The sequence below is a fragment of the Pectinophora gossypiella genome, chromosome 28 (assembly GCF_024362695.1).
Source record: "Pectinophora gossypiella chromosome 28, ilPecGoss1.1, whole genome shotgun sequence".
NCBI lineage: Eukaryota > Metazoa > Arthropoda > Insecta > Lepidoptera > Gelechiidae > Pectinophora > Pectinophora gossypiella.
Genome location: NC_065431.1, coordinates 4,786,893 through 4,801,964, shown reverse-complemented (window position 1 = coordinate 4,801,964; position 15,072 = coordinate 4,786,893). Strand labels below are relative to the sequence as shown.

The 15,072-nt window shown below is 38.6% G+C and overlaps 1 protein-coding gene across 1 annotated transcript; it reads right to left on the bottom strand.

Moving 5' to 3' along the window:
- Positions 1 to 2,336: 2,336 nt before the first annotated feature.
- Positions 2,337 to 14,885, bottom strand: LOC126379224 (isocitrate dehydrogenase [NAD] subunit gamma, mitochondrial). Its single transcript, XM_050027916.1, has 8 exons — positions 14,540 to 14,885; positions 13,766 to 13,880; positions 12,898 to 13,049; positions 11,119 to 11,263; positions 10,128 to 10,270; positions 8,718 to 8,869; positions 7,660 to 7,798; positions 2,337 to 6,639 (listed from the first exon to the last, which is right to left on the bottom strand). The coding sequence occupies exons 1-8, from the start codon at positions 14,776 to 14,778 to the stop codon at positions 6,558 to 6,560; spliced, it is 1,167 nt and encodes a 388-aa protein (XP_049883873.1). The 5' UTR covers positions 14,779 to 14,885; the 3' UTR covers positions 2,337 to 6,557.
- Between the last annotated feature and the right edge of the window lie 187 nt (positions 14,886 to 15,072).

Below are 15,072 nucleotides of genomic sequence, written 5' to 3'. Positions count from 1 at the left end.
AAAAAGTCATCATCATCAGCCCATAAACGTCCCCACTGCTGGGGCACGGGCCTTCCCTATGGATGGATAGCGAGATCGGGCCTTAAACCATCACGCGGGCCCAGTGCGGATTGATGGTTATTAACGACTGCTAATGCAGCCGGGACCAACGGCTTAACGTGCCTTCCGAAGCACGGAGGAGCTCGAGATGAAAACTTTTTTGTGGTCACCCATCCTATGACCGGCCTTTGCGAAAGTTGCTTAACTTCAACAGTCGCAGACCGAGCGCGTTTACCGCTGCGCCACCGAGCTCCTCCCGTATTAAAAAGTAAAAAATAATAATTTGTTGGATGTTGCCAACAGAGCCGGAGTCGGGATTTGAACCCGAAACACTATGTAAGTTATGTTTTTTTTTGGATAATTAATTTGTATTATATGGTGAGCGTTAGGCTCACGATCTGGAGGTCCGGGTTCGATTCCCGATGGGGACATTGTCGAAATCACTTTGTGAGACTGTCCTTTGTTTGGTAAGGACTTTTCAGGCTTGAATCACCTGATTGTCCGAAAAAGTAAGTTGATTCCGTGCTTCGGAGGGCACGTTAAGCCGTTGGTCCCGGCTATTAGCCGTAAAAACACCTCCACCAACCCGCAGTGGAGCAGCGTGGTGGAGTATGCTCCATACCCTCTCCGGTTGATTGAGCTGTGCCCAGGAGTGGGACGTATATAGGCTATTTATGTTTATGTTTAATTTGTATATCTTACGCCAATAAACTGTAAATTCTTCTCGTAAAGTATTATTTCTTCTTTTTCTTCGTTGAAATAGCGACAATTTTTCTCGTGTTTCCTGTTACCAATTACCGATGCAAACACCGCACGTGGCGACATGAAACAAGTGTAATTCTGTACTTAAAAACAATAAGTGGTGCTAATTCCTGAACACACCATCAAATTTTAAGTTATCTCTTTATTTAAGAGCTGCGCTCTTGTCGGTGGAGTAATCGCCATTACTCCATAGATAGGGCGTTTAGAACGGTGGTTGCCCCTGTCGCCTTCCGTTCCGCAGTACATAGACCAATTTCCCAATCGTAATCGTATTTTAAGTTATACCTGTCATTTTCTTATCACTTGAAAAAGAAAGGGACGGGTAATCGACAGGCATAAAATATATGGAACACACGTCAAACGGGTTGCATACCAGCGAGATACCTTTATCTCAAATCAAATCAAATATACTTTATTGCACACAACATACAAAATAAATTAACACAGACGATGATAGATACAGTACTATCTGGCGGCCTTATTGCCGCCCTATCCCCTATCTCCCCTGAGTTATTCACCCATTCATTTTAAATTAACAGCCGTCAATCATCCGTCCCTTTCTACACCCTCTCCTCACCTGCTATGTTTAATGCCCGTGTAATACGGGGCGAGCCTGTTGCTACTGTCAGTATAGTTGACGACAGGTCGACATGGCAATCGGGGCATGAGGTGAGCCGCGGAGGCGGGGTCGCCCCGCACACCCGCACAGTCCCCGCGGCGTCTTAGTCTTAGTGTCGCACGAGTCCGTATCGCCCGCGTTTATCGATTATAATCTCGCTCCCATAATTTATTACTATTGTGTTTTTATGAATATTGGGAAAAAGACATGCGAATGGAAAATGAAATGGAATATTTTATTATAAAAGTCGCAGATACCAGTGACGAAGATTCTTTAAGTTTTTGTAGCGATACGTTAGATGATTCAGATGAATAAATATTAACTTAAATGAAAACGTGGTATTATTTTATTCACATTTTGTTACATACTTACATAATAAAAATATATCGATATTGAAAACGTCTCGTCACTAGAGAATTGCCATGTCGACCTGTCGTCTACAGTACATCCATCGCAAGATGAACTAAGTACCCACACCTCAAAGAGCTTTCTGATAGACCAACGTGATAGGTGAGCCGTATCGCCGTCTATAATGGTCGAGGCAACTGTGTTAGTGAAAACTGCACTTAAGATAAATTACTCATTGGTGTAAGCCCGTAACCGGGGTTCGCTTCCCGATTAACATATATATATATATATATATATATATATTTTAAAAGAACGTCTAGGGCCCTGTGCCGAGGTTTTTCTTGCAGCTTCTTTTCCCCGGCTATACAGGTTGTGAGAAGCTGCAGTAGTTTTAGGCGGATGAGACGTTCGTTATGTAAAAATTGACGATTCAAAGTGTAACTATGTTACCTACTGAATAAAGATATTTTTGAATTTGAATTGAGAAGCAACCCAGTATACCACAGGGACTTCATAAAAAAATCGATACTAAAACATCTAAATCTAAAATAAGCAATAAAACTACAAATAATATTACAATGGCGTTTTATTCCCAAATTTAAACTAGAAATAACTACTAAAGTACATGTATTTGCGAGCTATTTCATAATAAATAACAAAATTCATCGTTTACAATCTATTCTGTAATAATCAGAAGCAAGAATTAAAAAAAAATACCTTGATCACAATAAAAATACTGGTCAAAATTAATTTCTTAAAATAGCAACACTGCCATTTGCGATTTTTTTTTTCCAAAGACCTTGTATAGAATAGACGGATAATATTTTAGAGTGACGATCAAACTATCACAGCTCTCTTTCTTCCCTATGGCAACAATCTCTGTGGAAAAAAGAAACAAACATAGACAAACACCGCTGTCTAGAACGTCAGTGTTTACCGTTTTGAGATGTTGTGGTAGTCAGCTGGATACCAAACCTGCCGTTAGTTTTTTGGTGTTTTGGGACATTATTTTAACTTTTTATATAAACAATCTGTGAAATAGTTATTCATTATGAACCATGGCTTGCGTAGCTATTGGTTGTGAGAGTAGAATGGGTGTTATAATGGAGAACGATCAAACAATGTCTCACCATGGGTAAGTTATCGACCACATAATACATGTTTGTGTGCAAGAAATACATTACCTGGTCTGGTTTTTGTAAAGTTTATTGAGCCCTAAACACGATGCAGACGCATATTTTCAGCAAAGCCGTCACATTTGTACAAATAATTGATTTCACATTTTACGTTAATCAGCTTTGACAGATCATGTACCCAAAGTATTATAAGTAGTGTTGTCCTTTGATATCGATAACATAATATTATGTTTGAATGTAACATCTACATGTTGCGTTATTCTATTCACGTTTAATTTATTTTTCGACCTGTTTCCGATTTGGATGAAGATTACATAAAGATATTGTATTTTCCACATTTCCTAAATATCCTAATTTACGAAACAAGAAATTAAGAAACAATTAGATTCAGACCATGAAACGAGATAATTCTCTCTTCTGAAGGACGCCTTCTCCTTATTTAAGCCTATGCTAATTACATTTCGATGTATCTTGCTTTCTATCGAGCAGGATACCAAACAAAAATATTACATAGAGATGCAGTACCAACAATATTCACTCACATATCTCACATAAGGTGAGTTTAAGTTTAGTTATAAGTTTATAGATAAATTTGCAGCTATTTCGTTTTTGTATTCTACATTAGCATGGAAAAAATATTTCAATACAATACAAATATTCTCTATTGCACAAAATAATTAGTATGAATAACTATTTTGGTAATTACCTGTGATTATTCCTTCTATAAATAATTAGTATGAATAACTATTTTTGTAATTACCTGTGATTATTCCTTCTATGTGCAATGTGTAAACATGCAATGCTTGTGTATTTGTGTGCTCCACGTTAATATGTGCCATTCTTGCAGGTAAAGTTATAACGACCAGAGCCGACACTATACACTTCTAAAGAAAGTGAACAAGAGGAAATATTTTTTTTTATCACCAAAAGTCGGAATTGTTCAGTGCTTCGTAGTCATTGTATTCTAACTATATTGAATAAAAATCTTATAAAGAAGTATTTGCTTTTATTCTTTAATCGCATTGAGATAATCCCCGAAATATACTAGAAGGTCGTCTACTTCTTGTATCGAGAGCCGATTCGATTTCCGGTCAAGTCAATGAAAAACGTGTATTTAATTTTTATAAAAGGGTAGGTATGTGATTTATAGCAACCAAAGGGTGGCCGCAATGTCGTATTAAAATGATACTATAGTATATGTGGACTAGACGGACCGTCCTCGACCTCCTCGGTCATAACACCTTGCGAAATGACATAGATTCAAAAATGATAAATTGACCTTTAACAAGTTTGTCCATGATAATTACGTTGAATAAGTGGTTCTGAATCTGTCACCGCAACGTACGGTTCTTCTTAGGTATCTTTCTATCAGGGTACAAATAGGTATCGTTTTAACTAATTTACTTGTGGTTCTACCCACCCAGGTATGGATACTAGGTCGTTATTTCTGTATTTAATTAATCATTCAATTTGTAATGTATATTTTTTTAGATCTTGGACTAACATGAAATATTTAGCCAATAATAATGTCGATAAAGACATGGAACGGCACTAGTGGTTCTGATACAAAAACATATACTATAGGTACGTTTCTATAACAAACCCGCTACACGAGTACAAAAGACGTTACGACGATAGTATATTTATCTCTTTTTAACTTATGACGGCTCACATGAGTGCGAAAGACAAAACCTATGTTTTTCTTTCGTCTTAAATATGCTCCGTCTATTCTATACAAGGTCTTTGTTTTTTTCACTGGACATATTTTGTTACTTTATAAAATGATATTTTTTTTATTGTATATAAAATTATAATAAAAGCCATAAAAATAAACATATAGTTTTGTTTTCTTTTTAAATTTGTCCATGATTATAGAACAGGCAAAGGTCATCAGCACATACTGCCTAGTCTTAACTCTTAAGGGTTTTTTAAACCACATTTACTTTTTAATATTTGCTTCTGACTAAAATCTAGTGACATTAGTAAAACTTGCCATTAATAAAAAAAGTATTCTACCATTTTACAGTGATTGATTTTATTATTGTCAACAATTTAAATATAGCGATACATAATGTATGAATGTGAACTAAAAAAAACAGATCTACTTAATAAATTAATACTATAACTGTTTTTACTTATTTTTTCTAAATAAAATAAATAAACGGGTAAAAGTAAGAAGTGTTTACATTTTAGAATAATGAAAATTGCATTTCTCAATGACACATCGCGAAGTCATAAGCATTCATACATAAAATATGAGTAATTACTTTAGGGGATAAGACCGCCAATTTCCTTGTTTTTTTTTTTTGTAACTGTTTCATTGTTTTAGAGCAATACAGTATACTGGGATGTACGGTCACGAGCATTAATATGTATACACTTTGGTACCATGTCACATTAACTTTGTTGACAAATTGAACTGTAAGTCTCACTAAATGTCAAATATGTTAGTGCGACAGAGTCCTAAAGTGGGTACATTATATTGCTCATGACTGTACATAATGCGATTTTATAAATTTTCATTATTCTAATATACAACGGGAATTACATTAACTACATTTTGGTAACTTCTGTAAAGATTGTTAAACTTTTTAGTTAAGTTCTTTTTTCCATTCATTTTTTGTCTATACCGTGTATACTAAGTTCGGGTACATCTCTATGAGAATAAAAACAAAAAATAAAAGGATCTCAAGCAATGCTGTCACTGGCCATAGTAAAGATATTTACAGTTTCCAATTTCCAACACAATGTAAAGTTGTTGTAAGGAATAAATGAATATGAATCATCATCATCATCAGCCGTACGACGCCCACTGCTGGGCATAGGCCTCCCCCAAGGATCTCCAGCCGTTGGATGCGGGCAGCGCGGGACCGATCGTCGAATATGAATATGGCTCTTAAATTAATGATTATGAAAATCCCATTTTTTTTTAACATACTGTAAATGTCTCCACTATGGCGGGTGTTTAGCTCTACAATGGCGTCATTCGGGCAACCACCAACTTGATTTGACAAGAATAACTCTAGCTCTTTCTTTCGCTTATTGTAAGTGATGGACAGCAATAGTTCAAAAGCCGTCAAACAAAAATAAAGTCAACACGTTCACTGTGTATGAACCACATATGGGGCAATAAATTTGTAACTAATACGTGCATGGCCCATATGTGGGCCACAATTTTTCTTGCCCTGGTGTGTCTATCTACAATCAAAACTGCAGTCAGTGAGCCCAGCGAATTATTTGTAAACAGTAGTGAAATTATGAATCATTAGTTGACATAATTATAAAATTTATATTTTTGTAGGTGATTTTGGTCTATTACAGAAACGGAGATCTTAAGTGCAACCAGTTAATTTATTACTTTGCAAGAAACTGATTGGACTTTTACAGCTTATCGTACATAAATGCCAATGTGTTCGAAAAATAACATTGCACGTGAGAGGTCGATATATTCCCTAATTTGGTTAGGACATTACAGGCTGATCACCTGATTGCCCGAAGACGATCCGTGCTTCGGAAGGCACGTTAAGCCGTTGGTCCCGGTCACATGAGTCGTGTCAGGGGCCTTTGGCGGCTCAGTAAAATTTTCAGTTACACAATGAACGTGTTAAGTTTGTGGGCGCCCGAATAAGCACCAGTGTCAACTTGTGCCTGGTCTACTTTTTGCCGATGTTACCTATGATGGCGTTGACGACGTCGGTGGAAGACGCGGTGCCGCCCAAGTCCGGGGTCATGACCCTGGAACAGACAAATACATAGAAAATAGATTAGTATAAAATAATATATTAATTCGTTCACTGCGTATGAACCACATATGAGGCACATTTGTAACTCATACGTGCATGTCCCATATGTGGGTCACATAATCCGAGAAAAAGGAAAGGAGATAGGAAAATCCGAGAGGAGGCTTTTCAGATAAACAATCTTGTCATAGTGTGTCTATGTACATAAAATCCAATGTGTTTATCTACTACTCTGTAAGACTACTGGGAATAGGGGAAAAATTAACATTTCACGTGAGGGGTCGACATCTAATTTTCAGTTACACTACAGTGAACAGTTAGTGACACCGTAATAGATACTGAGTTAATACCAAGTGGAATTTTCCGTCTCAAAAATATGGAACTGAATATAACTTGAAGAAACAGTACAAATAATTTTTTTTTTGTTGATTTCAACTCAGAATAATGGTCTGAAGTTTTCTTTATGATGTCACTAAAATCAATTGGAAATTCTCTTACTTTTAGTTCTCTTACTTCTTGTTTTTAGTCTTTGATGAGAGTGGAAGAAGCGAGATTCAGGCAAAAACTTCGAAACTGATTTCGAAGTTCCGAATCTCAAAATAACATAATACGAAATTCAGTTACAGAGACCTAAAAATGAATAAATCAATGATGTAAATAATATAATAAGTGACATCGTAACGAATACTGAGGGGGATGATTCAGACCATGATTCCGAGTTAATATCAAGAGGAATTTTCCGTCGCAAAATTCATGATTTTTTTTTATTTATTTTCAATCCTATACTTTTGCGATAGAAAATAATCTCAGAATAATCAGCTGAATCATCCCTCTCAGTATTCGTTACGATGTCACTTACACCCCGTACAAGTACATATGGTAGCTATACAAGTATGAAAAATTTCACTTGATATTAACTCAGAATCATGGTCTGAATCATCCCTAGAAGTTTTCGTTGCGATGTCACTAACACCCTGTACCTACCATATTCTAGCAAATATGTTTTTTTTATTACTTGTCAATATTGATGGTCTTGTGTACGGCGCGGCTGATGAGGTCGGCGTGGAAGAAGTGTCCAAGGTGCTCCAGCATGTCTACTGACGCGTTGATCATGGCAACAGGGTTGGCTATGTTCTTGCCCGCGATCGCCGTGCCTGGTGAAGATGGCAAGTTCCTGATTAACACTTTCAAGGACAGAACGTCTAATGACGTTCCGATCCCAAGGCGTCATATTACCTATTATGAACCATCCATGACCCATGATCTCTGTCCATGAAAGGGTTAAACCAGCGACGCGCTTCGATTGTCGTTGTGACAATCTCGAACTTAGTACACGACAATATTGTGAACGCACCCATTATTGTTAGCCTAGTATGTTGGCTAATCTGCTAGTCAGTAATTATGTTGGAAATACTTTCCACCTGTCATTCTGTCTGTTTTTCTGCAATAAATACGTTCGCGCGTTGTAATAAAGTACAGCAATTCGCTCCATCAATATAGTTAGAAATTCATTTCAAAATTTTTACCCCACATCCCGCTTTTTTTTACCTCTTTGTCAACTTTTCCCTGGCCACTACTGTTAGGTCCCCCACAGCAGCCCTGCATCGCCCAGCAGCCCGCACACGTTGGACAGGATCGAACCGTACATTTTCATCAACATCACGTCGAATTTCCCGCACTTTACCCCTTCGTTCTACTTTACCCCTCTGTTCCGCTTTCTTACCCATCCATCCCGCTTACTTACCCGTCCATCCCGCTTTCTTACCCATCCATCCCGCTTAAGTAAGCGGTAAGTACCCATCCATCCCGCTTTCTTACCCATCCATCCCGCTTTCTTACCCATCCATCCCGCTTACTTACCCATCCATCCCGCTTTCTTACCCATCCATCCCGCTTACTTACCCATCCATCCCGCTTTCTTACCCATCCATCCCGCTTACAAACCCATCCATCCCGCTTACTTACCCATCCATCCCGCTTACTTACCCATCCATCCCGCTTTCTTACCCATCCATCCCGCTTACTTACCCATCCATCCCGCTTTTTTACCCATCCATCCCGCTTTTTACATACCGGTGTTCCTGGTGCCGGGCTCGAACACAGCGTAGTGGTCTCCGTAGTTGCGGCCGGACAGCAGCCCCGCGCCGCCCAGCAGCCCACACACCACGTTGGACACGATCGACCCGTACAGGTTGGTCATCAGCATCACGTCGAACTGGTGAGGACTGGAAGGTGAGAAGGATCGTACGTTAGTTGGTTCCACTATGCAAAAGTAAACTTAGCCAGAAAAATTTTCACATTATGAGCATTACGGTTTACAACCATATTCTCAGTCACATTAGAGAACTTCCGGCAAAGTGTTTTAGCGTAACGCTGCATAAGTGGCTAGTAGAAATGATTTTTTATAGCCTTAAAGATTATTTTGACTATAAATGTAATATAATAATTAATTGATATATTTATTTAATCACGTTGACATTCCGTAATAATTGACATTGAATGTTATCAATTTAAATAATTGTAATATTGTATATTAATTTCTTTGACATTATTTTGTTAATTATGTCGTTCATTGTAATAATTATTGTAATAATTTATGATTATCTCATTTCTTGTAAGTTTTTGCATGCCATACACTTGGTGGATCATGAGATCCTTATACATAAAATTGTGACCATCTTGTAACAACCGTGTATCCAAGCAAATAAAATTATTCTATTCTATTCGTCATATCCATTTTAATCGGCCTACGTGGTCCAGCGGTTGAGCTTTAGCGGCGAGGCTGTGCTGCTACAGAGCATAGTACCCCGCTAGCCACAAGTTGGTAGTGTGGCTAGGGATCGACGATCTGCTTGAAGTTGTTGGAAGTTGTATATAAGCGTCACGCTGTGTAAACTTTTATAGCGCGTTTCAGGATTGCATTATTTAATCACGTTTATAATACAGGGTGTTAGTGACATCGTAACGAATACTCAGGGGGATGATTCAGACCATGATTCTGGGTTAATATCAAGTAGAATTTTCCGTCGCACACTTCATGATTATTTTAAAGTTTTTTTAAATTATTTTCAATCCTATACTTTTGCGATGGAAAATATTCTCGGAATAATCAGCTGAATCATCCCTCTCAGTATTCGTTACGATGTCACTTACACCCCGTACAAGTACATATGGTAGCCATACAAGTAGGTATGACACCGTAACGAATACTGAGGGGGATGATTCAGACCATGATTCTGAGTTTATATCAAGTGGAATTTCCTGTCAAAAATTCATTTTTTTTTAGTTTCCTATCCATACTTTTGCGACGGAAATATCCACTTGATATCAACTCAGTATTATAGTCTGAATCATCCCTCAAAGTTTTCGTTACGATGTCACTAACACCTTGTATATATGGCTTAACGCTTAAAGCGATTTCTTCCAGACGTAATAAGGCGAGGAAATATGTGAAAATGAAAAGATTGCGGGATTTTTACGTACTTGGCGACGAGCTGCATGCAACAGTTGTCAATGATCATGTCGTTGTGCTCGATGTCGGGGTACTCAGCGGCAACGCGGCGCGACGTCTCCAGAAACAGACCGTCCGACAGCTTCATTATGTTTGCCTTGTGGACCGTCGTTACCTGGCACCGGAAAGGAAAACATGAAACAGTAGGACTAGGGCCCTGTGCTGGGTGGTTTTTTAGCCACGTTTTTCAATCAATCAATCAACAATATTACACAACAACATATACAAAGGATATAAACATACGAATAAAACATAAGCACAATAGGCGGCCTTATTGCTAAGCAGCAATCTTCTCCTCAGCGTTACAGATTCCGATGTGGTAGTAGTTTTACAGCCAGTTACATAATATGTAATTTAATTTTTGACGTTCAAAAAGCGCTGACTGTGTAAGCCAATTTTGAATAATAAATATTATTGAATTTTGAATTTTTTGAGATAATCTTCTTCTATCGTGTGGGTTGTGAGGTGATTTACCAACCCCACCAACCATGGTGTCAGGGTTACCATACACAGACACAATAATAACAGACATAGTAATAACTAAATAAAATATAATAATAAAAGTCAGTAATAAAGGCTTATATTATTATTATATTATTATTTCTTCTTCTGTAAAAAACTGGACCTGTCTATTCTTCAGGTTAGGTAAGCGGACCCTCAAACCCACTCCCTCGCAAAATAAAGTTAGGTTACATACCTCCGAAACGCATTTTTTGGTTAAGTGGGTTTCCTCACGATGTTTTCCTTCACCGCTGAGCACGTGATAATCATTTATGATACAAACATGAATTTTAAAAATGATTTAAAAAAATATAGGTTTAGGCCCGTGCTGGATTCCAACCTGCGACCTTACAGTGAGAGTCGAGCGTTCTACCAACTGGGCTACAACGGCTACCAAGTAGTTAATGCCATTTGCTGCAAATCTACAATAAGTTACGACAAAAAAAAGTTTAAACCTCTCACCTTCTTGCGGTTATTTCTCTTGGCGAACTCAAAAGCGAACCTGGCGACCCGCTCCGAGTTGCTGTCGGTTACCACCTTCATGGACTCCACCACACCCTGCACGGACTCATGCTCCAACATGGCGTACTCCCCTTCTGTGTTTTGTCTGCAACAAATGTTAAAAAGTAAAATAAGGTTTCACTCAAACACACACGCACAATATTTTGTTCTAATTTTGTTTCTAATTAGTTTAATTTGTTTGCGTTTTCTTTTTTTTCTCGTTTATTTTCATTTATTTGTATGTAGTTCTGTGAGGGGGTTGCTCCATACCCCCTCCGGTTGATTGAGGGGAGGCCTGTGCCCAGCAGTGGGACGTATATAGGCTGTTGTGTGTGCGCGCGAGCGCGTGCGTGCGTGCGTGCGTGCGTGCGTGCGTGCGTGCGTGCGTGTGTGTGTGTGTGTGTGTGTGTGTAGTTCTGTGACAGGTATAGTCCTAGTAAACAGTTTTCTGTACCGTGTCTTTTGAATAAATATTTTTGCATTTTGTACTTCACTTCACTTCAGTTTTTAATCATGGTCTGAATCAGCAATCAAAGTTATTGTTACAATGTCACTAACATTGTGTATTATGTTACTAAATAACAGTAACTGATCCTTGTAGTCTGTTCCGTGCTTCGGAAGGCACGTTAAGCCATTGGTCCCGACATTGGTTACTTTTTTCTTTTTTTTTTTCTTGCTTTAAACTACAATCAGTCCTCTAGACTATAAGCAGTTTCGTTGAGTGGATATATGACGTGTCCGGAGCTACAACCAGAGTCACAGCCTCCCACTTTATACAACATGGCTTCTCTTCAGTCGTTTCACCACATTTACGAGGTCAATAAGCTTAATTAATGCGAGGGGATTCGGATGATCAGCTAGTCTCTCTAGATGTTTCTTTTGGTACTACTTACTGATTTAAGCATTATAGTTGTTACACGAGCCATGTCATGCATTTGGCGGCTCAGTAATAACCCTGACACCAGGGTTGATGTGGTTGGTATTCCACCTCACAACCCACACAATAGGAAGTATAGTTGACGACAGGTCGACATGGCAATCGGGGCATGAGGTGAGCCGCGGAGGCGGGGTCGCCCTGCACACCCGCACAGTCCCCGCGGCGTCTTAGTCTTAGTGTCGCACGAGTCCGTATCGACCGCGTTTATCGATTATAATCTTGCTCACATAATTTATTACTATTGTGTTTTAAAAATGGCTACGGTTGCATCTTCGTCGCGTGTTAAACGCTTCGTCAGGGAACACAACATAAAGAGCGATTTGTGTTTGACAAAGCTTAAAGAGATAACAACGAATGCAATTTTGTCAGTCACGGCCGAAAACTGGAGCAATTTCGAAAAACATAAAAGAAGATACCAGTGACGAAGATTCTTTAAGTTTTTGTAGCGATACGTTAGATGATTCAGATGAATAAATATTAACTTAAATAAAAACGTGGTATTATTTTATTCACATTTTGTTACATACATAATAAAAATATATCGATATATATTGAAAACGTCACGTCACTAGAGAATTGCCATGTCGACCTGTCGTCTACTATACCTGATAAGGATGACAAAGTGGACTAAAGACATCACAGAATGGTACCCCAGATATGGTGAAAGGCGAAAAGGGAGACCAAACAAAAGGTGGGAAGACAATCTACCACAAGGTTGGAGAAGGTCAACAGGCCAAAAAACAAACAAAACGGGTCAAAAGACAAATGTCGGTGATTTAAGGCTATTTTTATATATTTATTACCTGATAATGATGACATCAATGTTGTTGTGCCTGGTCTTCACTCCGGGGTAGGACTTGCAGTTGAGGACATATGCGTACATGTCCAACTCATTACGAAGGGCCACGTTTCGTGACGTCACGTAGGCTGCCTCGCTCTTCGTCTCAATGTTGCCCTTGAATCAGATCAATTCAAAAGGTGGGCCAACGAAATAATGTCAATGGCTGAAAACACTAAGACCTGGACAAGATTCGTATAAAACAAAAAAGAATGGAGAGTAATGGGGAGGCCTTTGCCCGAAGGCACACAGATCGGTTATCGTAGATATTATATTAAGGAATAACTTTAAAACGTAACTTCAATATCTGAAAAAAGGCTATAAATAAATAAGATCAATTCAAAACATAAACATGGAAGCCTTTGCTTGCGTTTTGAAGCCCAGCGTTACGAGTTTCCTCACGATGTTTTCCTTCACCGCTGAGCACGTGATAATCAATTATGATCCAAACATGAATTCGAAAACAAATTCGACAATCATTGATTTAGGCCTGTGCTGGATTCGAAACTGCGACCTCAAAATGAGAGGCAAGCATTCTACCAACTGGGCTACAGCGGCTATAAGGTCTTCTGACAGACATGTCAAAGATAAGTAAGTTGAAAACCCTAATGGAAATTCCAATTGTTAGTCCAATATTTGCCACCCTTGGTGGTCATCTTACTACTACACCACATTGTTCAGGGACTGTTGCTGTTACATACTGGATCTGGAAGAGGCAACTCTTCTCTGTAGATTTTGGTGGAATAATTTCCTTCTAATCTCTTTTTCTTATCACACTCCACAAAGAAATACATAAGGTCCTCGACAATCCCAGAGCATTATGTGTATAATACCTTAAGACCAACGCCGTTCCTCTTGATAGTAGTGATGGCGTACTGGACATCCTCATCGTTGTCAACATTGGGGTCAATGTTCACCCATTCAAAGTCCACAGGAGCACCAATATATCTGCAATTTTAAATTCAATAATTTTATTTCAGACTAGCAGTTCCTCGCGACCGTAAAACCTTCCTATTAAAACTTTTAACTTTTCATACAAACATTGCACTCCTCTCAACTTTGTAATATATTTTGTGTAGTCTTTGACTGGTTATAGGAAATGAAGATGATTCAAATACTTTTGCTTAGATAATTTAATGTACATTATGTTACCAGAAATTGTTACTAACATAAATCAACATAATTATGATTTAAAAAAATATTGTTTTTAAAATAATAGATATAAATAGTATTTTTACAAGTTAACTACAAATTAAATAACAGAAAAATGATATTCAAAATTTGGTCAAAGCCTTTGGGCTCAAGTAAAGCAAAGGGTTTGGCTAGGACATTGCAGGCTGAATCATTTGATCGTCCGAAAAAGTATTCAGTGCTTTGGAAGGCACTGAAATCCGTTGGTTTCGGGCTACTAGCCTCCACCAACCCGTGGAGCAGTGTGGAGTATGCTCCACATCCCCTCCAATTGATTGAGGGGAGGCCTATGCCCACCAGAGGGACGTGTCTAAGCAATTTATTTATCTTCAGAAATCATCTAGATTTTCAAAAACAGTACGAAACGTGCGGTTTATAACCAAAAATAGCCTGAAAATTGAAACGCATAAACTTACTTGAAGATGTCTTTGACGTAACCCATACACTCGGGGCCGATGCCTCCGCCAGGGAGCATGGTTACTGCGTGCCTCCCGCCGTAATGGGCCTTCGGGATCAGCTTCTGTTTTCTGATAACCGGAGTCTTGTGTTGCAAGTCAAAATCGGACAGTTGGGCAGGAGCCGCAGCGGAACTGGAGTACCCCGCGGTGCGGAGCTCCGGCAGCACCCTCATCTTGGCCAACAACCTCACAGCCATCGTATTTTTTTATCAAAATCCCCCTAAAATAAGCACAAACCCCCAAATACCCAATTGACAGATGTTGGATAATCACAGGAAGTGGAAGACGAGAAAATCGTGACAGCTGACGAAAGATACATCGCTAGGTAGCGCTGCTTTCGCAAAGTTGCGTCAATTTACCAATAGATGGCAGAACAATAGATTATAAAGCATCAATACATGTTAACAAAAATATGTTAAAAAAATACAATTAGTTTTTAAAGTTTGCAACTATTTATTAGCCAACAACACTGCAATATTTACCTGTATGTT

Excerpts from the sequence above, each read along its gene's own strand:
- LOC126379224 (XM_050027916.1), bottom strand. The coding sequence starts at position 14,778 with ATGGCTGTGAGGTTGTTGGCCAAGATGAGGGTGCTGCCGGAGCTCCGC. Across the intron at positions 13,881-14,539 it reads TACGTCAAAGACATCTTCAA|ATATATTGGTGCTCCTGTGG; the intron begins GTAAGTTTATGC and ends TTAAAATTGCAG. Across the intron at positions 11,264-12,897 it reads ATTGATGTCATCATTATCAG|ACAAAACACAGAAGGGGAGT; the intron begins GTAATAAATATA and ends CATTTGTTGCAG.